The sequence below is a fragment of the Littorina saxatilis genome, linkage group LG2 (genome assembly GCF_037325665.1).
Source record: "Littorina saxatilis isolate snail1 linkage group LG2, US_GU_Lsax_2.0, whole genome shotgun sequence".
NCBI lineage: Eukaryota > Metazoa > Mollusca > Gastropoda > Littorinimorpha > Littorinidae > Littorina > Littorina saxatilis.
The window spans coordinates 27,600,771-27,625,470 of record NC_090246.1 but is presented as its reverse complement, the minus strand read 5'-3'; the positions used below and the strand labels follow the sequence as shown (position 1 = coordinate 27,625,470).

General features: G+C 40.8%; 1 protein-coding gene across 1 annotated transcript in view; it reads left to right on the top strand.

Annotated features, from left to right (window-relative positions):
- The first annotated feature begins 4,341 nt into the window (after positions 1 to 4,341).
- LOC138958647 (N-acetylneuraminate lyase-like) overlaps positions 4,342 to 24,700 on the top strand; it is a 56,252-nt gene continuing 35,893 nt past the window's right edge. The window contains exon 1 of the mRNA XM_070329864.1: positions 4,342 to 4,506. Within this exon, the coding sequence (XP_070185965.1) occupies positions 4,498 to 4,506 (9 nt within the window). The 5' untranslated portion in view covers positions 4,342 to 4,497. The remainder of the gene's footprint in view (positions 4,507 to 24,700) is intronic.

The window sequence follows — 24,700 nt, the reverse complement described above, 5'->3', positions numbered from 1 at the left end:
GAATCAGGAACCGACAAGGAATAAGATGAAAGTGTTTTTAAATTGATTATCAGCAAATGATGGAAAATAAGATAAACGTAAATTTGGATCGTTTTATAAATTTTTATTTTTTTTTACAATTTTCAGATTTTTAATGACCAAAGTCATTAATTAATTTTTAAGCCACCAAGCTGAAATGCAATACCGAACCCCGGGCTTCGTCGAAGAGTACTTGACCAAAATTTCAACCAATTTGGTTGAAAAATGAGGGCGTGACAGTGCCGCCTCAACTTTTACGAAAAGCCGGATATGACGTCATCAAAGACATTTATCAAAAAAATGAAAAAAACGTTCGGGGATTTCATACCCAGGAACTCTCATTTCAAATTTCATAAAGATCGGTCCAGTAGTTTAGTCTGAATCGCTCTACACACACACACAGACACACACACAGACACACGCACATACACCACGACCCTCGTTTCGATTCCCCCTCGATGTTAAAATATTTAGTCAAAACTTGACTAAATATAAAACAAGTCGCGTAAGGCGAAAATACAATATTTAGTCAAGTAGCTGCCCTTTTTCAGCAAGACCGTATACTCGTAGCATCGTCAGTCCACCGCTCATGGCAAAGGCAGTGAAATTGACAAGAAGAGCGGGGTAGTAGTTGCGCTAAGAAGGATAGCACGCTTTTCTGTACCTCTCTTTGTTTTAACTTTCTGAGCGTGTTTTTAATCCAAACATATCATATCTATATGTTTTTGGAATCAGGAACCGACAAGGAATAAGATGAAAGTGTTTTTAAATTGATTTCGAAAAAAAAATTTTGATAATAATTTTTATATATTTAATTTTCAGAGCTTGTTTTTAATCCGAATATAACATATTTATATGTTTTTGGAATCAGCAAATGATGGAGAATAAGATAAACGTAAATTTTGATCGTTTTATAAATTTTTATTTTTTTTTACAATTTTCCGATTTTTAATGACCAAACTCATAAATTAATTTTTAAGCCACCAAGCTGAAATGCAATACCGAACCCCGGGCTTCGTCGAAGATTACTTGACCAAAATTTCAACCAATTTGGTTGAAAAATGAGGGCGTGACAGTGCCGCCTCAACTTTCACGAAAAGCCGGATATGACGTCATCAAAGACATTTATCAAAAAAATGAAAAAAACGTATGGGGATTTCATACCCAGGAACTCTCATGTCAAATTTCATAAAGATCGGTCCAGTAGTTTAGTCTGAATCGCTCTACACACACACACAGACACACACACAGACACACACACAGACACACGCACATACACCATACCCTCGTTTCGATTCCCCCTCGATGTTAAAATATTTAATCAAAACTTGACTAAATATAAAAAGAAAGAATGAGAAAGAAAAAGACAGAGACAGAGACATAGACAGAGACAGGCACAGAGGGACTGAGAGAGTAAGACAGAGAAAGAGAGAGTGAGAGCACGTAAGACAGACAGAGAGACTGCGATAGAGAGAAAAAGAGAGAGAGAGAGAGAGTCAAACAGCAAGTTCAGTACAGTGCAATGGTTTTTGGCGTGCCACCTCTCGGGTACGTTACAGAATGCTCGGCACAAACCCCCGTTGCCTGGACCATTCTCGGCGAGCGGTCGCCATTGTTACGCTTAAGTGACCCCAGACAATGGTACTTGTACCGAGCGCTTGCTAAGTCCTAAAAAAACAAGAGGCGAAGCCTTCAAGGCTCACGTAAGAAATAGACAAACAGTAACACAAACTCAATCACTCCGTCACACATACACACACACACACACACACACACACACACACACACACACAGTAAGCATTGGTGACACTGTGCAAGAAAGCGAGACACTAGATCTACATATATGTCTGTCTGCATGTAGCCTACTTACAGGGACACGACTAAGAGTAATACCTAATATTCTGGACTCGCAACGAAATATACAAACAAATGACAATGAACAACGTTTCGACCTAATGGTCTTCAACAGGTTAAAAAAAAAATGAAAACAACAATACAAATATCAAAACGACTTATCAGAGAAGATGATGTCCTCCAAGCGCAAAAGAAGGGGGAAGGGAGATAAATCAAAAAGAAAAATGAGCAATGAAAAATGAAACCAAAACGAAACAAATCAGAATAATAACGCTTGAAGGGCCTGAAGTTGAGAGAGAGAGAGAGAGAGAGAGAGAGAGAGAGAGAGAGAGAGAGAGAGAGAGAGAGAGAGAGAGAGAGAGAGAGAGAGAGAGAGAGAGAGAGAGAGAGAGAGAGAGAGAGTGTCAACAATACCTGCGACACGACTGCCAACTAGTCTCGGCCCGCTCAAAGTAACAATGACCGAGACTTTCAGTAATTCTCGCGTGACGTCTAACCCTCTTACGCCATAATGTGACGTCTTCAAATGACGAAATGTTAAAGTTTCTACCACAGACATACACACGCACGCACATACGTGCGTGTGACGTCTTCAAATGACGAAATGTTAAAGTTTCTATCACACACACACACACACACACACACACACACACACACACACACACACACGCACGTACGCACGCACGCACAGACAGACAAAAGTTAGCATCGCATAGGCTACACTTACGTGAGCCAAAAATAGGTGTGATTACGGTAACCCGACCTACCCTATTTTTAGGGGCCGACCCTATAACTTTTTTTTACATTTGTCAACAAAAAACAAAAAAAAGACAAAAAAAAAGAAAACGAGTGCAGAAAACGCAATGAAAGCGAAAGCGCTCGAGTCGCACACTTATTTCCCTGTCAAGTAGGTTTAATTTGTACACATTAGAAAAAAAGTTTTAAAAAAAAGTGATTGCCTACCTTCCTACCCTATTTTTTTTGGCTATGTTACCTTAACCACACCCTCTTTTTTTTGGCCTAACGTTCGCGAGCGATCGCGAGCGCTACAACAAAACTATGCGTTGCCTAGAAAACGTTTGCAAACGTTCTGTGGCGTTCTGCCTGGGCAACGCACCCCAGGCCAAATGTACGGAACGCGGATCGTATCAACTGATGCAGGAAATTGATGCATCCAAAACCAAGAATTTGATGCATCGTTTGGATGCATCAGAATTCTCGGGTTTTCCCGGAAAGTGCCGAGCAAAAAGCAAAATTTGAACCGGAATACGAAGCGAAACGAACTATTTCTATCAACTGATGCAGGAAATTGATGCATCCAAAACCACGAATTTGATGCATCGTTTTGATGCATCACTCGCCGCCGGTGATTCTCCCACAGCGCGTCACGTCAACACTCAACAACTGAGGGTTAACATTAAGACAGACATACACTTTGCATTTCAAAAAACACTTACTGTTCAAGGGCTTCTTGTGTGTAAGATCCCGATCGCAAAACATTTGCGCAATATGAAAAGGTTCGCCGAACACCAATCAAAAACGATTCTTCTTCGGCCATGTTGAAAACGTCGGAAAACGAAAGTTTGAGTCGAAGGTCAAGGGCGTCAAAATCAGTTTCGTGTGCACAAAAGACAAACCACAAACAAAACAAAAAATGCCTTTAAATGCATAATGCCGTGACTTTGACTTGTTCCCTATTTAATGGTATGTTGTACGTTTATTTTTGTTTTATCTAACCAATCTGTTTATATTCGTCAAAATGTCATTTCAAGTTTTTCCGTGCACAGGCATTTTTTACGGAAAGACCGGAAATGAATGATCTTTCGCATGCATACAAAACCGAAAGTGATGCATCATTTTCTAAAAGGATGCATCATTTTCGTATCGGATGCATCAGTTTTGGAAAATGATGCATCCTTTTGGAAAATGATCCATCCTTTTGGAAAATGATGCATCCTTTTGGAAAATGATGCATCCTGTTTGAAAATGATGCATCCTTTTGTGAAAATGTTGCATCAAATTCTTGGTTTGGGATGCATCAATTTCCTGCATCAGTTGATACGATCCGCGTACCGTAGTAATGCACTGAATTCATCAGACACTAACGGTAGAGGCGAAAGTCTACACATAGCCACAATCCTTTTACCTGAACTTTTCAAATACAGTGGAACTCCTCACCCGACCCCATACCCATCATTACCCCCTGTTTAAGACCCTTACAGTTTAGACTCCCGTCCCTCTCTTTTTTAACACCCAAGTCTGTTCACATGTTCATATAGCGTCTGTCAAGTTATCTTAATTTTAAGACTCCCTCCCTTTAAGACCTTATATTTTGAGGTCTTAGAAAGGGGGCCCCATTGTAATGACAAAGATAACGAACGCTCTTGATAAGCGATACAAACGCATGCATCTGCACGGCTTGAACATGTGGTCCCAGGGACCTTGACCTTTTAAAAACTGAGTCGGCACAGATTTTGACAGCTTCGTCGCTTTTCGTCCGGGAGTGAGACAGGTTGCAAAATCTACACACCCTTCTCGGTCTAGTATCTTTCAGTGCAAGAAAGACCCGCACATCTTGTAAAGACTTTTTCGAGGGTTTGGAGGCATCTTCGACTTGGAAGCATCATGGCAGCGGTGAGTAAAAGCTACGTAAATGACCTAAGCAGAATTATTTGCCTTCGTGATATATGTTGTAGCACTGCGGCCTGATAACTAGCTGTTGATTTCTGGGTGAGAAGGCACCAGAAAAGACAGTGCAGGGCTCCCCAGAGTGCGCGTCCCTGCGTCATATACGCGCTAGAAGCCAAAAACACGTACTAGAAATGTGTGGAGGGGGTCCCGGGACGCACTAAAATTTCAAAGAGGGGGTCCTGGGACGCACTAAATTCCCTTTATTTTTTCTTTCTTTCTTTCTTTATTTGGTGTTTAACGTCGTTTTCAACCGTTCAAGGTTATATCGCGACGGAAATTCCCTTTATCGTGCGTACCGTAGATACTATTTTCAGACTGCAATCGTCAGCTATTACGTACTTGAGGTACAGCTTTCAGATTTTGCAAGCACCGATGTCAATTTCACGCGAAGAAAATCCGGGAAAGGAGGTTGGAACCGATGCAAAAGTGTGTGTGTGTGTGTGTGTGAGCGTGTGTGTGTGTGTGTGGTGTCCTCCTAGAATATGTCAATGATAAAGACACTTCACGGTGAACTAAGCGTGACCACAATGTTTTATGAGCACAACGGGACTGTTCGGCTATTGGACCCTTGGGACCCTCTGTGAAATTCTGCAGTGGGGGTCCATGGACCCTCTAGAAACTGAAAGTGGGGGTCCCTGAAGTGTCACGTAAAGTGCAGAGGGTTGAACGTCTGCAGCAGTTAGAGAAATCTGCTCTCTTTCCACTACTCCCACTCCCCCCTTCTTCCACCCCAAATCCTCCAGGTCTAGCTTGATCGGACTTGCACTTCGCAGTCGCTCAGTTATAGTGTGTGTGTGTGTGTGTGTGTGTGTGTGTGTGTGTGTGTGTGTCTGTGTGCGTGCGTGTGTGTGTGTGTGTGCGCGTGTGTGTCTCTGTGTGTGTATGTATGTGTGCGTGTGTGTGTGTGTGTGTGTGTGTGTTTGAGTGCGCGCAAGAGAGTGAACAAGAGAGAGAGAGAGAGAGAGAGAGAGAGAGAGAGAGAGAGAGAGAGAGAGAGAGAGAGAGAGAGAGAGAGAGAGAGAGAGAGAGAGAGAGAGAGAGAGAGAGATGATGATGGAACTTTATTTTTCAAGGAAAGTGGTTTAAGGCTACGCCTTTTCTTACAACCGGTCCTTACTTCTAATACAAATGTCGAATAAATGATAAACAACCTGACAAATAAACAAATTAAACGAACAAACCAGCAAACAAACAATCGGACAAATAAGCAAACAAGCAAATAAACACAAACAACACAATGACAAAGTAAGCATACATTAAAACATTGTTTTTAAACAAATCACACAACAACTTACAATTCAAACAAGCGAAACATGCAATATGTTAAATGAGGTTAAACATGTAAAGTGATCGACGGTAACATTCACACCCCACCAACGTTGACACTACCGTAAAGTACCGAGTATAAGCCCACCCCCCCCTCTGCACGAATTTCGGTACTTGACCCTATGCACGAACATATTCTTCATTGCAATGGAGACATGATTCATATGACATATAATGATACCATCTGGTATGTAAAGTGTTATGTTTGTTCAAACTAAAGCAAATTAATGTGAAGCAACATGGAGATATTTTGTGTATTATAAAATTGTTAAACTCCCAGACAGACATACGTAAGGCTTCCACAACATCACTCGTTTGTTTGTTTGTTTGTTTGCTTAACGCCCAGCCGACCACGAAGGGCCATATCAGGGCGGTGCTGCTTTGACATATAACGTGCGCCACACACAAGACAGAAGTCGCAGCACAGGCTTCATGTCTCACCCAGTCACATTATTCTGACACCGGACCAACCAGTCCTAGCACTAACCCCATAATGCCAGACGCCAGGCGGAGCAGCCACTAGATTGCCAATTTTAAAGTCTTAGGTATGACCCCGGCCGGGGTTCGATCCCACGACCTCCCGATCACGGGGCGGACGCACTATCACTCGTAAATTAACACATTGAAAGCATGTCTATTCAACAAAAACGGCTTTTATTCAAAAACAACTTGAAAAACTTCAACTTGAAACTTGAACTTGAACAACAGAACAACTTGAAACTTTCTACAACAATCGTCAACTGTCTACATTGCTTTATCAGAGTCTGAAGCAGGTGATTCTTCATCACTAGTCAGACTGGCGTCGCTTGCGTTCTCCTCGGCAGCACCAGCAGCAGCGGCGTCGCCGTCGTGAGGAAGTGCCACCCCGATCTCCTCTGGGAACCACTCCAGGATCTGATCTGATCATCGTCCTCGCTGCCGTCCAGGGCATTGGACACACCGCACCTGAGGAAGGCCTTGGTGATGACGTCACGTCCTACGCCGTCATTTGGTGGGGGAGTTGTCGTAGTGGGGACATGTTGCTTGTAAAATCGTGCCGAATGAGCCCGAGTGTTCTCAGATAGTCTCTGCGTGACCCCACATGTTCTAAAATCGTCACCACGTGTTTTCGTCACACTCAACAATAGGTCATTGCTTTGGGTTGATAATAAACATCACTGTGTTTCTTGGCTCGCTCACTTTTTCTGTTCATTCATCCAAAAGACTTTGCCATTTTTACACCCCCGGTATAGGGGTGTGTATAGGTTTCGCTCGATGTGTTTGTTTGTTTGTTTGTTTGTGTTCGCATATAGATCTCAAGAATGAACGGACCGATCGTCACCAAACTTGGTGAACAGGTTCTATACATTCCTGAGACGGTCCTTACAAAAATTGGGACCAGTCAAACACACGGTTAGGGAGTTATTGGTGGATTAAGATTCTACAAGGACTTATAGAGCGACATATTAATGGTCAAAGGGAAATAACCACACTTGTTAGCAGTGCCTGCTCAGTTGGTGGCAGTGAGAATGCTAAGGACGGGGGTGTTTTTCCTACCTCGGAGGAATTTCTTGTTTTTGACAAAATCATCAGGCTCAAACAGGCGATGCAAAAGTCCCACGCTTTGAAGTAAGTTACTTCAAAGTGTGGGAAGATCCCCCCACACTTTGAAGTAATTTACTTCAAAATGTGGGATTACTTCAAAGTGTGGTGCAACATAGCTCATAAACACTAAGTGTGAGAATTCATTTTCAAAGTACACCCCATATTTTTGTAAGTCAAAGTTATGTCATGAAAGCCTTTTGAGAGGCTCTAGGACAGGTAAGGGTGGAGTGTAATGGACCTAACATGTACGTTGATACATAGAAAAATGCCTGCTCTAAGCCTAGGTGCAAAGGTTATAAAGATACCTGTGATGAAATTAATGCGCGAGACGTTAACTTTGTGATGAATTAATTGCGTATCCTTACATTTTCAGGCAGTGCTGGTTTTCATAAGAGTTGCATTTGAACCTCCAAAATACCCGTCAATATAAAGTAAGAAGATAGAATGTATCCTTGATTGACAATGTACGCCATACTTATTGAACATTCACTGAAAAAATCGGGTGCATACCGTTTTGGGCGGTTTGACGTTTCACTGAAGGAAAAACTGAATTTAGTGTGTTATGCAAAACTCTCTGGTAAAATGATTCACATAGAATAAAGAAGTACAATTTATGCCATGCAGTTACTGAATGTAGGTTGAGCTTGGGGAATATTGTTTGAATATTGTGCCTGCAACGATGACGTCACACGTGACGTCGAAGCTAAAAGTAAGCAGGTGTAAAGTCTACAATGAGCATTGTATACTAGTCGGCCAACAGGGCTCTCACCCTGATTTTAATGCACAGTCGGTACTCCCGAGCAAATTTGGTATCATTTGAAATATAAATGCCTATACAATGTCACCCAACCTTTCTAGGAACCCAAAAGTGGCAGCAGCTATACGCAATCTTGAGGCAAAGTAGCCAAAATATTGTGAAAAGTATACTGTAGAAAAAAAGCACTAATTGTTGCAAAAAATAGCCATATCAGCTAAACCACACGCATCAGAGTGAGTGTATTAGAGTGAATTATTAGGTAACTGGAAGGTGTAACACGGCAAGTATAAAGCTTGTTTGACTGTAGAAAATAAGAGTGTCATCAGGCCTTGCATTTCGAAAATTGTGTTACGTCATGCCGTTTTTACTTTTCTGTATAATGTTTATTCTCCCTGAGGACATTTCATTAGACACAATCTGATTAAATACCAGTCAGAGGAAAGTGTATAATCATCGGGCTTCTTGTAGCAAGTAACTTTTTGGAGATAACTCTTAAACACAAAGTGTGAGAGTTTATTATAGAAGTACACCCCCTAATTTTGAAAGTCAAAATTCTGCCCGGAAAGTCTTTTGCTCTCATTATGACGTGTAGGAATACAATTGAATAGACTTGATATGTACCCAGTCAGCACATCAACATTGCCCCAATATTGAGGCAACATTGCCGGTCACAGTGGCTCAATATTGAAAGTCAATATTGGATCAACATTGGAAGTGCAAATTTTTGCAATATTGAGGCAATGTTGGATTTCAATGTTGGATCAATGTTGGATTTCAATGTTGGATCAATGTTGGATTTCAATGTTGGAACAATGTTGGATTTCAATGTAAGTTGGAACAATGTTGGATTTCAATGATGGATCAATGTTGGATTTCAATGTTGGAACAATGTTGGATTTCAATGTTGGATCAATGTTGGATTTCAATGTTGGAACAATGTTGGATTTCAATGTTGAGACAATATTGGGGCAATATGGTGATAGCGTTGACAGTATTTGTTTTCATTGACATGCTCACAATTAAGCCTGTGAAAAAAGTTCATTCTATTTTGTTCTTTCAAAAATGAACTTTTTTCACAGGATTAATTGTGAGCATGTCAATGAAAACAAATACTATCAACACTATCACAACATTGCACCAATATTGCCCCCAGCATTTTATATAACTTTTAAAACCTATTCACATACTCTTTAAGATTAAAACTATTTCAAATGTGTTGCATTTGCATCCGGCATTTGAAAAGTTGAATGTGTGTGTCAAGAATTCATTCATACTATGGACAACACGTGGTGAAAAATATAACAAATAATTGACAGGGAAGGCGTCAGTACTTTAGCGACGTTCACACACACACACACACACACACACACACACACACACACACATCAACACACAAACCCGAACATACTCACGAGGCCTCACACATGCACGCATATAACCACAAGCATGTAGCATTTTAAATACACATACAATATTCCAGAAAACACACCTTCAAATATACTATCAAGCACACACGCAAGTCTCACTCAATTTTTAAGAACCGTATTCAGATCAATGAGCAGTATAATTTTAATAGCCTTCTTAAATTTATATAATTTCGTGTATGTAGAAAGAGTCGATTTTCAAGGTTCAATTTAATTCAGGAATGGGAAAGCTACAGACACCCCCGACCCCATCACACACACGCTGTGTGTTCAGAAAAACTGTAGGATCCAAGTCTACACGGCCTCCGTCCAGCGGCGTCGCGGCGCCCGTGCCGGTCGTTGACCTCTGCAATAACTCGTCGAGGGACGTTGCTGCCGTAGCCGCTGTCGTCGCCGGTGATGTCGCCGCTGCCTGCTCTCTTGACAGTGGCCCATCGTCGCCCTGAAGTTCACGTATCAGAGCCAAAGTAGCAACATGGTGGCCCGGCTTTAGTTTGAGTTCAGTCACACTGGCCCTCGTGGCATTTACCAGTGCGATGTGCGTGTCAAAACCGGCCTCCACCAAAATTTCTGCCACCGTAGAAGGGAGCTGTTTTACCCACTTGTCAAACTTGAATTTGGAACTGTCTCTGTCAGTCATTTTGCACTGCTGCGTATAAAATTTTTGAAGTAAAAAGAACTGAGTAAAAATGTCCAAGTCAGCTTTGCTGGCAAAAAACTTTGCTGCTGCTGCGCCGGTGTACAAAAGCTGACTGACTACACTGAATGCAAAAGCTAACAATCACATATCTAGGCGTAGGAATATTTTACTCAATAGGCCCTACACACACAACTGCCACACGATACAGGACCCCTCTCACGTGCAGCCCGACCCATCCGCCGAACACGCTACTCCAAGGTGTAACCCATCCCGCAGAAGGGACCGACTGCACGAGAGATTGGCGATTTCCTTGATTGGCGCATGCGTCGAAAGTCGTCTGACATCACAATCTTGCGCGAGCCTGCAATTCGCTGTGAGCCAACGTTTACTGTCTCGATCGAGCAACACTCGGTGACAACTGCGCCCGCGGCGCAGCAAGAGATTGCCGATCGCGGTGTGGCGATGGAAGAAACACCGTTTGTGAGAGTGAGCTTGATATCCAACAATAAACCAATGTTGAGACAACATTGCCTCAATACTCCGTGCTGACTGGGTATGTTATAACATATACAAATGCCTGGTCGACACGTAGGTGCAATATTTAACAAGTCGCGTAAGGCGAAAATATAACATTTAGTCAAGTAGCTGTCGAACTCACAGAATGAAACTGAACGCAATGCCATTTTTCAGCAAGACCGTATACTCGTAGCATCGTCAGTCCACCGCTCATGGCAAAGGCAGTGAAATTGACAAGAAGAGCGGGGTAGTAGTTGCGCTAAGAAGGATAGCACGCTTTTCTGTACCTCTCTTTGTTTTAACTTTCTGAGCGTGTTTTTAATCCAAACATATCATATCTATATGTTTTTGGAATCAGGAACCGACAAGGAATAAGCTGAAAGTGTTTTTAAATTGATTTCGACAATTTAATTTTGATAATAATTTTTATATATTTAATTTTCAGAGCTTGTTTTTAATCCAAATATGTGTGAGTTTAGATAGAGCGGACAGCGTCAGATAAACTCTATTTAAACGAGACAGATTAGCCGCGGGTGGAGGAGGAGGATGTTAGATACTTGAGGTAGGCCTAAAGGGATCAGTGTTAGCAGGTAGGGAAGAGAGGGTAGTAAAGCAGGATATCAACACTTAGGCCCGTAATTAGAAAGAGAGGGGAGAGGAGGACTTGTGAAAGTCAAGGAGAAGAGCCCAGCCGCAATGTCTATGTTGCCGGGGGGCTTGCACGTGTGATGCATCAGCGGGGGTATAATAAGAACGGGAGAGCAGCACATTGTGGTCAGTTCTTACCAGCGCGGCGCAGCGGGCATATGCCAACTATTTCTTAATCCAAATATAACATATTTATATGTTTTTGGAATCAGAAAATGATGGAGAATAAGATGAACGTAAATGTGGATCGTTTTATAAATTTTTATTTTTTTTTACAATTTTCAGATTTTTAATGACCAAAGTCATTAATTAATTTTTAAGCCACCAAGCTGAAATGCAATACCGAAGTCCGGGCTTCGTCGAAGATTACTTGACCAAAATTTCAACCAATTTGGTTGAAAAATGAGGGCGTGACAGTGCCGCCTCAACTTTCACGAAAAGCCGGATATGACGTCATCAAAGACATTTATCAAAAAAATGAAAAAAACGTTCGGGGATTTTATACCCAGGAACTCTCATGTCAAATTTCATAAAGATCGGTCCAGTAGTTTAGTCTGAATCGCTCTACACACACACACAGACAGACACACACACGCACGCACATACACCACGACCCTCGTCTCTATTCCCCCCTCTACGTTAAAACATTTAGTCAAAACTTGACTAAATGTAAAAAGATACATGTACAAACATTGTGAGAGACAGTTATTTTATTTAAAAAAAAAAATTTCACAGAAGCAATAATAACCTATTTACAACGTTCTTTTTGTGACATATTACAAACATTAGGCTTAATTTAAAAGTGCAGGCCTATTCAAAACAACACAAAGAAAAGGCAATAAAACAATAAAATCAAACACAAAATAAATTGTTTTAAACAAAAGCTCTTTCCCGTATTTATAATAACAATAAACGTATTGTTCATCGAAAGCAACGCAATGACTAAACACGTGCTGTTAATATAATATAAATATTATAGACATAAATGGTAATTTAAATTTCCAATGACGTTGGTATCAAATTACTTCTGTGTAAAGTTCTTTTTACATTTAGTCAAGTTTTGACTAAATGTTTTAACATAGAGGGGGGAATCGAGACGAGGGTCGTGGTGTATGTGTGTGTGTGTGTGTGTATGTGTGTCTGTCTGTGTGTGTGTGTGTGTGTGTGTGTATGTGTGTCTGTCTGTGTGTGTGTGTGTGTGTGTGTGTGTGTAGAGCGATTCAGACTAAACTACTGCGCCGATCTTTATTAAATTTGACATGAGAGTTCCTGGGTATGATATCCCCGGACGTTTTTTTCTTTTTTTCGATAAATACCTTTGATGACGTCATATCCGACTTTTTGTAAAAGTTGAGGCGGCACTGTCACACCCTCATTTTTCCATTAAATTGATTGAAATTTTGGCAAAGCAATCTTCGACAAAGGCCGGGGTTTGGTATTGCATTTCAGCTTGGTGGCTTAAAAACTAATGAGTGAGTTTGGTCATTAAAAATCGGAAACTTGTAATTAAAATTATTTTTTTATTAAACGATCCAAAAACAATTTCATCTTATTCTGCGTCATTTTCTGATTCCAAAAACATATACATATGTTATATTTGGATTAAAAACAAGCTCTGAAAATTAAAAATATAAAAATTATGATCAAAATTAAATTTCCGAAATCGTTTTAAAAACTATTTCATCTTATTCCTTGTCGGTTCCTGATTCCAAAAACATATAGATATGATATGTTTGGATTATAAACACGCTCAGAAAGTTAAAACGAAGAGAGGTACAGTAAAGCGTGCTATGAAGCACAGCGCAATCGCTACCGCGCCAAACAGGCTCGTCACTTTCATTGTCTTTTGCACTAGCGGCGGACTACGTTCAGTTTCATTCTGTGAGTTCCACAGCTTGACTAAATGTAGTAATTTCGCCTTTCGCGACTTGTTTCTTTCTTTTTTTACATTTAGTCAAGTTTTGACTAAATGTTTTAACATAGATGGGGAATCGAGACGAGGGTCGTGGTGTGTGTGTGTGTGTGTGTGTGTGTGTGTGTGTGTGTGTGTGTGTGTGTGTGTGTGTGTGTGTGTGTGTGTGTGTGTGTGTGTGTGTGTCTGTCTGTCTGTCTGTCTGTGCGTGTGTGTGTGTAGAGCGATTCAGACTAAACTGCTGGACCGATATTTATGAAATTTGACATGAGGTTTTCTGGATATGATATCCCCAGACGTTTGTTTCCTTTTTTCGATAAATGTCTCTGATGACGTCATATCCGGCATTTTGTAAAAGCTGAGGCGGCACTGTCACACCCTAATTTTTCAATAAAAATTGATTGCAATTTTGGCCAAACAATCTTCGACGAAGGCCGGACTTTGGTATTGCATTTCAGCTTGGAGGCTCAAAACTTAATTAATGACTTTGGTCATTAAAAATCTGAAAATTGTAATTAAAATTATTTTTTTATAAACCGATCCAAAATTACGTTAATCGTATTCTTCATCGTTTGCTGATTCCAAAAACATATAAATATGTTATATTCAGATTAAAAACAAGCTCTGAAAATTAAAAATATAAAAATTATGATTAAAATTAAATTTCCGAAATCGATTTAAAAACAATTTCATCTTATTCATTGTCCGTTCCTGATTCCAAAAACATATAGATATGATATGTTTGGATTAAAAACACGTTCAGAAAGTTAAAAAGAATAGAGATATAGAAAAGTGTGCTAACCTCCTCAGTGCAACCGCTACCGCGCTTTTCTGGATTGTTAATTTCACTGCCTTTGCCACGAGCGGTGGACAGACGATGCTTCGAGTGTACGGTCTTGCGCAAAAAAATGCAATGCGTTCAGTTTCATTCTGTGAGTTCGACTGAGCTTGACTAAAAGTTGTATTTTCGCCTTACGCGACTTGTTTTTGTTTACAACAGATAATTTACTGGTCGAGGTTTTTAAAACGTGTGTGTTAAGAAATTGACTCGGCCATCAGTTATACTACAAATAACAGACTAAATGGAGAAGAAGACAAGATGGCCGGTGGAAGTTACGATTTTTATTTTGTTGTTGTTGCCAAGCACATCATTGTGGGGCTTTTAATGAGTAACATGCATCCGTCCACTCACAATATAGTTTCTTTCATCCTTCAATATTTACCACTCAAAAAAGTCTATAGTATTCTATGGATCCATGAAACAAATGAAAGGCATCTACGGATGTATAAATACATAATTAACCACACTCATTTGAAAAGTTATTTAAAAAGATACATGTACAAACATTATTGTGAGAGACAGTTAATTTGTTAGTAGCTTTTGTTACACAAATTACGCCTTTGATTGCGCACCCTTACATTTTCAGCTAGTGCTGATTTTTTAAAAATCTGAATTGCATTTTATCTTCCTAATTGCTCCTCAATTCAAAGTTAGATGTTCAAATGTATCCACGATGGGCAATGTGTGTCATATTTCTTACATTTTCACCAAGAAAATCGGTTGTGAACTGTTTTTGTCGGTTTTACTTTTCACTGAAGAAAACATGCTTTTCATGTGTAACACAAAACACTCTGGTGAATTTCATGTGAACGGGACAAAGCAGTTCAGTTTATGAAGTTACTGAATGTAGATTGAGCTTGCAGGATGTTTTTTGAACATCGCAACAACAGCGATGACGTCACACGTGACGTCAAGGTTACAGGTAGCAAATGTGTGAAGTCTAGAATGAGCATTGTATAATGGTCGGAAAAATAGACTGCATACAATACACACAGAGCAATCGGTACTCCCTCGAAAAAAGTTTTGCCATGTGAAAGACATAGGAATATACTTTCTAAATTGTTCTGTCGTGGACCATAGCGGTAGCAGTGTCAATTGACAATTCGAAGGCAAAACATCCCAACTACACTGAGCACAAAAAGGAGTGGATATTTCTTTTGTGTTATAGACCTCATGTTAAACAGCTGTATTTCGGTCAGAAACATATGTGTATATAAATATTTGCCAAATGTGTCTGTTGTTTGTAAGCACACGCATTTGTTTACGCGTCTGTTTGTCTGTCTGTCTGCACTGCAGTGGCGGATTTAGGGGGAGGGGGAGAGGCTAAGGGGGCCCGGCCCCCCCCCCCCCCCCCTCAGGGAAAAAAAAGACTCGGAGAGAGAGAGAGAGAGAGAGAGAGAGAGAGAGAGAGAGAGAGAGAGAGAGAGAGAGAGATGATTAAATGACAGTTTCTGAGCTCAGGTGGCCCTAGATTGCAGCATTCTGCTTCCTTGAAAAAAACAATGGGGGGGGGGGACCCCCTTAGCAAGTTTGTGAGAGAAAAAAGTTTGGGTGGGCGCTCCACCCCCCCCCCCCCCCCCCCCCTTCCTTAAGATCCTGGATCCGCCCTTGGTCTGTCTGTATGACCGTCTCTGTAGCTTGGTGCTGATGATTTACATCCAAAAAGCGTTCTCTCGGTGCCTTATCGAAAAGATAACGGGCCTCTGTGGGCCGTTATAACCTCCTCCAAATAACACTCTTCGAGACTACTTATAAAAAGCAAAAACAACCCGGTTTCCAAAACTCCACTCCGTAGCATTCAAACTGCCTTATTCGTCTCAGCAAATGTTAGATGGTATCAGAGACTGTAGAGTACAAAGACTGTGTACTCTACAGTCTCTAACCAAGGCCAGTACTTTCATACATGACAAAGGAAAGCAAAAATGAGGCCTGAATAATATAAAAAACGCTCGCGCTGGACCCGAGCACTCTTCAGACTGGCTCGCTCCCCCAGTATGAAAGTTTTTGTCTTGTGCACGTTTAAGACCAAGTGATTGCTCTGTGTGAATTACAGGCATTCCATTTGCTATATAACTACATTGCATGCGAGCCGAGGATGTGCGTGGTGACTGGGCTTTCTCTTTTATTTGATCACAGTGAAAAATATACTGCCGACCCTCTTCATAACTGGTGAACTGGTGGCCCACGAAGTTCTTTTACTGTCCTGGCTCGCGGATTCTTGCATTTATCACGCCCCAGGTAGTTTTACCAAATTCTTTAATGTAAAGTGAAAGTAAAAGACTGAAACATATGTAAACAAAGGAAACCATAAGAAAAAATACAAATTAATATGAAAAGAATCAAAACACAAAATCGCGACCTTTAAACCACCGCAGTCGCGACCGAGCAACCAACGCTTGGTAGAAAATGGGGTACACAAAAAATCAAATTATTCAAACACACAACGCGCAAAGCCTGGCAAATCGTCTCGCATGCGATACGCATGCTTTTTACGACGCTATTATTTCTCGTCACTGTGTGACGCGTTCGGCTGTTCTATCAGCTCAATGGCTGGCTGTTGCTCCGTCTGAATTCGTCCCACCGCCAAGTCGTTTTTGTGGTTTATTTCGCATTTAGGTCCCAGGTAACATTATGAAGTTTTAATACGATCAATCGGACCTATTATCAAGTTAGTGTATCAACTTTTGAACGAACTGCGCCCAGTAGTTTCCCAGCAATAAGCTGTTAAGTCGAGACAGACACACACAAACACACACAGACATACGATTAAAGTCTGTTGAGCCCAAGTACTAGCGTACTCGGGGATAAAGTTATAGTGTTCCTGTGTGTGTGTGAGTGATAAACTGTTTTAACCAACTATCTTCTGAAACGTAAATGCACTCAGCAGATTTTTCTTCCGCTCAGAACTTTCGTGTCACACGGTCTTTGCGACAAAGAGAGAGATCGCGTTCTTGCAGAAAATCATTGACAACACAGACCAGTCATTTTTAGCATTGAAATTGGGAAGGGCTACTATTATAGTGTGTTTTAAGAAAGAAAAACATAATAGTATCGGCAGAACACGACCAAATGAGTTTCGTGTCACAGCGTTGTAGGCGTGAGATTTTTTAGACTTTTTGTTCTCACACTGTAGCAAAATCATTGACAACACAGACCAGTCACTTTTAGCATAGACATTGGGAAGGGCTACTATTACAGTGTGTTTTAAGAAAGAAAAACATTATACTTCGGCAGAACACGCCGAAATGAGTTTCGTGTCACAGTGAACGTTATGGGCACGGACCTACATTCTACGTAGAATGTAGGTCCGTGTTATGGGCGTGAGATTGTTTAGACTATTATTTTGTTCTCACACTGCAGATCATATCTCAAAAACTACGAAGTGGATATTTATGAAATTTGAAATTTGATATGGATATTTTTGAGGGGATTTTCTCATGGAGGGTTTCTCCGTTTATTGATAGGACAGATTGATGACGTCATGTTTTCCCGTTTGCCAAAAAGTTGAGGCAGCACTTTCACAGTTACAGTTTTTCATCAATTTGATCGAAATTGTTAGCACACAATCTTAGATCTAGGCCGGATTATGGGATTGCATTTCAGCTTGGTACCTTAAATTTTGTTTTTGAAATTTCCGTTCAAAATATGTCATTTTTTCAATTTTGTAAAAACTAATATTTGAAACAGAAATGTCATATTGGTGTATTCCCTATTACGTCCTGTATCTAAAACTATATAGTTTTGTTGTATTCTATTGAAAATTATGCTTAAAAATTAAGAAAACCGTTTAATAACCACTATCTTTATTTCTGGAAAAAGACACTTACAATCAACTTCTGTCTATTCCTTATCATTTTCTGATTCCAAACATATATAGTTTCATTGTGTTTGACGTTAAAAATATGCTCAAACTTAACAAATTCGGATCGTTGAATAGGTAGAGGTTACATGCCGAGTCTCAGTGATTATTAAAAATAATGGTCAAAGTTAGCGGATCATGAAAAATGCGAGCTTTAGCGAGCTTTTTCATGACCGCGAACTGAGACCATTATTTTTTTTATAATCACTGAGACGAGGTGTGTAACCTCTTTATTCCTCCTTTCTTCAGTTATTCAAAGAAAAGAGGAGTTTTTTTGCGAAAGTTTGATCGAATCCTATTCACTCAACCAGTCAACCTGCGCAGGCGATCGATTAATGCGCGGTTGTATAGTTCTGTGTAAATCATTCCATTCTGTTAACACTTCTTGTCAGTTTTCCTATTTTGGACTAAAATCAAGTACACAGATATGCTGTTATTCTGCTGTGGCGGCAAAGGCAGATATTGTGTGTTCTGTATATGTTTTGGTATCGCTTAGGATAATGTTCTTTCGTCAAATGGGACTAGCAGACGAACTTTTTCACCCGTGTTCCACGTTAAAAACTGTATGAAGTTCAGTTTTCTGGGGAAAATAGTGTATGAAACCGCTTTATGTTGTTTAAATTGATGAGATGTGTGCATTTGGTTGCGTGTGATCTGTTTATTAAATGAAATATTGTTGAAAACTGAACGTCGGATTGCAGTCTGTTGTCGAAGAAACTCTGAGTGAAAAGAAATTTGAAAGGGGAACTACTCTTGTCGCTAGACAAAGTATGAGAGTTACTTGCCTTGGGAATTTGCTTGTGATGAACGTTTGTGCACAGCAGACCTAGATTCAGAAAACAACCAAACTCATGGATTTTATATGGAGATTCATGTGTTCAAGCCTGTAGTTGTTAATTTAAATGCGGTATGGTTGTATTGTTTGCTCCAGAGATGTATACTTCGTACATTAGAGCGTTCGGAACTTTTCAGTCGCAAAAGTAGTACCGACGCAGAACAGCTTCTCAACCCATTGCGCTATCGAGGATTCAGGCTGTTGCTGGGTCATTATTTGTTTGGTTGCTGGGTGTTTGTCGAAAAATAACTAGCTCTACAAGTTTACAGAGGTAAAGAAGCTGAGGGGGGAATAAAAATACTTCCAAGCTCCCTGCAGCCGATAAGATGATAAAAGCACGTCATTTCAAGTGTGGAACACGCACATGACGTCATACTGAAAGGTGATAAATTATGGCTTCACCTTGCGAGGTTTTATTTCAAACATGGTAACAATTTTAAAGGGGTTTCTTTCTCAGATTTTGTTTTGCCCTGTCTGTCTCTCTATGTCTCCGTCTGTCTGACTGATTCAATTAAATGTGTAATTCCTTAGTTTTGCAAAAGTCAAACTTAGTATGACATACCTAATTGATACAGGTCTCTAAATTCGTATTTTAAACGTGTGAGTTTAATCAAAAACAAATTTAATTGGTGTTTTAAACGCAATAATGGGGCATGCTGTGATGAGTAGAAGAATGTGTGTTTTCGAGCAGAAAAAGCCTATGACAGAAAGGGGGAAAAGTGGTCAAAATTCAAATCTCTAGTTTTGTTTTTGAAATATAGCTTTTCATAAAGCAGAAATACTGTAGTATCTGGTGTAGATAAGAAAAAACCACTGGTTTACATGGTTCTTACATAATCTAACTTTTAAAGCTGGTTCTTGTGTGTCTGTGTGTATGTTTGTATGATGACGATAGGACCCGAAACGGCTGCACGGACTGAGACAGGAATCGCAGAGAATGTTCTTTGCCACTCGAGTCATGTCATAGGGTACTTTTGGAATAGTAAATTTGAAAGGATTCTTTAAAAAAACGGCGGAAAACATTATATACCCTGTGAGCTATCGAGGATCCTCCCCGTCTGGGCTGTCGAAACATGGTCTTGTTAAAAGACGTTTTCAAATGGTTAACGGGGAGATACACTCGAAGCACATGTAGCGAAGTTATGTTGCCAAATCATCAAAGATCAACATTTCACTACACGGATCGATGCACACAGTCAAAATAGATGTGACTTTCACACAACCGAAGACTACTTACTAGACGACAAGATCTAAATATTTAGATCAGTGAGAGCAATCCGTTGAAAAACAGTTACTCCGCTTATTCGTCATCAGTTAAAGGTACTGAACTTGTCAAATCCAGGTGCACGGAGCCCCTGGGGCTTTTAGTCATACCTCAGGCAGCTATCCGTTAGAAGAACTACCACGTTTCATTGACTTGCACCCAAAGAGTCAAGAACTGCGATTTTTTTACGAATAAATTTCGTACTCGGACCCGGCTGGTCTTGACCTATTTTTGGATCTAAATTTAGATCAGGTACATCACCACATCATGCACAAAAAGACACGTCACTAGCAAACTATGTCAGACGTCATCATGAGTTTGTGTAAAACAAAATGGAAGCCGGAATCACTCAGTTGAATCGAACTCCGACCACAGGCGGAAGGTATCGTCCACTGGACTACTACTATCACAGAAAGACTACAAGGTACGTCACTCACCTTCGAGTCTTCTGTGTTCTTGGAGTCGCTTCCTGGGGAAAAATATTGTTTAAGACAGTTTGCCTCTTCCTACAGTCTGTGTAAGGTCAAATAAATACAGTTGAATGATTGTTTGAACTGTATGTACCTTTAATTTTCAGCTTCCGTCCGCTGCAGGTTGTTATTAACCATCATTTGGACGAATCTTCGTTTGCGAGCCGCCAGGTTCCACCTTGCGTCAAATCATGCATCCGGCACCGAATATGCATACCACCGCTCATTGGTTAATAACAGGATATTCGATGATTATTTTCATTGGTCGACTGAAATCGTCTGCATCGGTTCCGTTTTGAATGAAGTGGCAAACGGTTCTTCACTAATACCGAAAGTGAAAACTCCCGTGGGTAGCTTCCCTTGCTGCACAATATTTACATATGTTTTAGACCAATGAGCGCTGGTATGCATATTCGGTGCGGACTGCATGATTTGACGCAAGGTGGAACCTGGCGGCTCGCAAACGAAGATTCGTCCAAATGATGGTTAAAAACAACCTGCAGCGGACGGAAGCTGAAAATTAAAGGTACATACAGTTTAAACAATCATTCAACTGTATTTGTTTGACCTTACACAGACTGTTTGAAAAGGCAAACCGTCTTGAACAATATTTTTCCCCAGGAAGCGACTCCAAGAACACAGAAGACTCGAAGGTGAGTGACGTACCTTGTAGTCTTTCTGTGATAGTAGTAGTCCAGTGGACGATACCTTCCGCCTGTGCTCCGACCAAACACCACGTAATAACTAGGTTAATTTATGCACTCGCGTGAACAAGAAACTGTCGAGCTTCACAGATGTCGTCGTTGGGTACTTTTGGGTTTGTTTTACTACCATAGGAGGATTTTTGAACTGTAAATGCACTCAGCTGCAACAAAAACGCAAAACGAAGGCTGTGAGCTGCACTGTACCTTTAAGCTTATTTCCCCTGCCATAAGTTTCCTTGCAGATTTGCAGTCGCGTAGTGAAATGAACTAGTGTCATCGGAAGATTCTTCTCGGTCAATGATCAAAGCACAGTAAGTTCTATGCTGACAAAAGTCACTTTAGGAAAACACGAGCATTGACTTCATTTATGAGCCCAAAGGTAACAATATCGACAGGAATGTACGCATTTGACATTAAATGAAACATTCATAGACAGTTTCCAACTCACCAGATCTGCCAAAGAGCCTTCATTCGTGAAAAACGATGATTTTAATCCGACAGGTATCGGAAACAATCTCTTGGTAACCAGCGTGTCTCCTTCCGAAGCGACGTCAAAGAAACTACAATGGTGTTTGGCGACGTGACGGCGCCACATTTGTTTGTTTATGCGAAACAACACAGTTGAAATTTGTGTGTAAAATATCATAAATGTGTGGCGTGTAATCTCTGAATCAGTTCGTTATCTGCGTTTCGATGGTAATTCAGTTAGCGTGGAGTTACTTTGAATCGAAGGCGAAGGTAACCTGCGTTGCATGTGGGACGGCGTGAGCAAATTTGATTGCAATATTTTATACAGGAAGTAAATTTCAATGATTCTGGCTCAGTCTTGTAGATCTGTTATGCAGTGTTTTGGTAGTGTATCTGCTTTTCTACTATGAAGCTCATTTGAAGTGATACGCTGATCGAAGTGGGGTACCCTATGTGGGACATCAGCAGTATGCAGATTACGCCTCAGAACACTCTCGCATTTCACAAAGACAACAATAATTTGCAACATTTCAAGAACTGCATCAGTTTTATTAGATACTATTTCATAGCACAAACGCGACTATTATCAACAACACAGAACGGGAGGTAAGTCTTCAAAGACGCACCAAGTGTGCGTTCCCGTTTTTGGACGCCATTTTTGCTAGCATTTTCACAGTAAATCTTAATATTACAAGATACAAGATACAAGATACAAGATATTTATTCACCAATTTTGCAAAAGGATTTCATCTTGGCACGGCACGGTAAAAATAAAATAAAAACCAACCAGACACATATGCAGACACACATCACCATGCATGCATACATACGTACATTACACTGTCATGCACACACAGACACAACTCACACACTCACACACACACACACACACACACACACACACACACACACACACACACACAATTATTTACATACTCACACATAACCAGCCACATATCTACATCACAAATTCACATCGTCGCCTTGTAAAGGTAAAAACCATATCAGTTTAAAAGGGGTGCCAGTAATATCAATACAACATTAGTGAATACTAGAACAATACCTAAAATTTATAATCCATTTAAAAGTAAGTAGTACACGTAATTATTATCATTTAGTCAGATCATCACATAAAATTATATAATCATAATCTAGCCAGTTAGACAGTTTAAAACAACAGTATTAACAGACTATCACAGATCTACTCAAGCACCTGAACCTAGAGTCGCATTGCACAAAACTACTACCATCACAGAACTACTCCAGCACCTAAAAAATAAGGACCATTCCACATTGCACATATTTCCACTATCACAAGTTATGAGAACAGTAATGGAATGCAGTGAAAAGACTAAGTAACAAAAGAACCCCCCCCCCCCCCCCCCAATCCTATAACTACAGTATATTACAACGTCTTCACTACAGGAGTTGTCAGTACAGCATGGGGGATGAAGCTAGAGCGAAAGCGACTAGTTCTGGCTTTCAAAGCTCTACGTAGCGCCTACCAGATGGAAGAGGCTCGAAGAAGTGGTTTGCCGGGTGGGAGGGGTCGCGAACAATCTTTCCTGCTTTTCGACCTGAGCGCAACTCAAAAATAGAGGCAACGGAAGGGAAGTCACAGCCCGCGATTTTGGAGGCTGTCCGCACAATGCTCTCCAGTAGCTGTTTCTCTTTCTCAGTGGTGCTGCCATACCAGACCGTGATAGAAAAACACAGGGTGCTCTCAACGACTGCGCGATAACTGCGCCATGATTTGCTGTGACATACGGAACTTGCGCAACTGTCTCAGGAAGTGCAGCCGCTGCTGGCACTTCTTAATGATGGACGTGGTGTTCCCGTCCCATTTCAGGTCTTCAGAGATCAGTGTGCCGAGAAATTTGAATGAAGAGACCTGTTCTACAGCTTCCCCATTTATTTCAAGGGGCAAGATGGGGTCTTTCTTTCGTCGAGGGTCGATAACGACTTCTTTTGTTTTAAGAACGTTTAGCTCGAGATCATTTTCAGAGCACCACTCAAACACTCTTTGTACCTCCCCCCGGTATGCGTCCTCATTGGAGTCAGAAATCAGGCCTTCAATGGTGGTGTCGTCTGAGAATTTGATTATGTATGTGGATGGGTGAGCGGAGGTGCAGTCGTTGGTGAAAAGGGTGAAGAGTAGAGGGGACAGAACACAACCCTGCGGGGCACCAGTGTTTAGAGTGAGTGAGGCAGAGAGTGAGTTGTTGAGTCGGACGACCTGAGGGCGGTCAAGCAAGAAGTCTAGAAGCCAGTGGCAGAGAGAGAGAGGGACATCGAGACCAATCAGTTTGTGGAGGAGCTTGTGAGGGATGATCGTGTTGAATGCGGAGGAATAATCAATGAACAACATTCTAGCGTAGGTGCGAGGGTTCTCAAGGTGCTGCAAGACAAAATGAAGACCCATGGCGACGGCATCATCGACGGACCTGTTGGCTTCCATATCTATTGAATGATTTTGGTATTTTCTTTGATTGTGCCGATTCTCCTATCTCTCTGGCATGTACTGGGTGCTTTGTGACCAGTATCTCCCCTAGACTGTATTGAAAAATGTGTCCGTGTGAGCTGACCCCCACTTGTGACCAGTATCAAAGAACAACTCACATTTAAAGTCAAGAATCGAGTTTTTCTTTTTCTATTTTCACCTTGTAGCTTCCTACTGACTAAGCAACAGTGTAGTACCACTCAGAGTTCAATATCTTGTACTTTATTTTTGACCATCTTTGCAACACTTCATGGACCCATGATCTGAGCTGTTCACGTATGACTCCCGATAAAATGACAAAAAAAGTTTGTCTCGGTGACGTAGTCATTTCTGCAGAGGAAGACTACTCTTAGGTCACCGCCAGGCTGTGCATGTATCGGTATCGTATG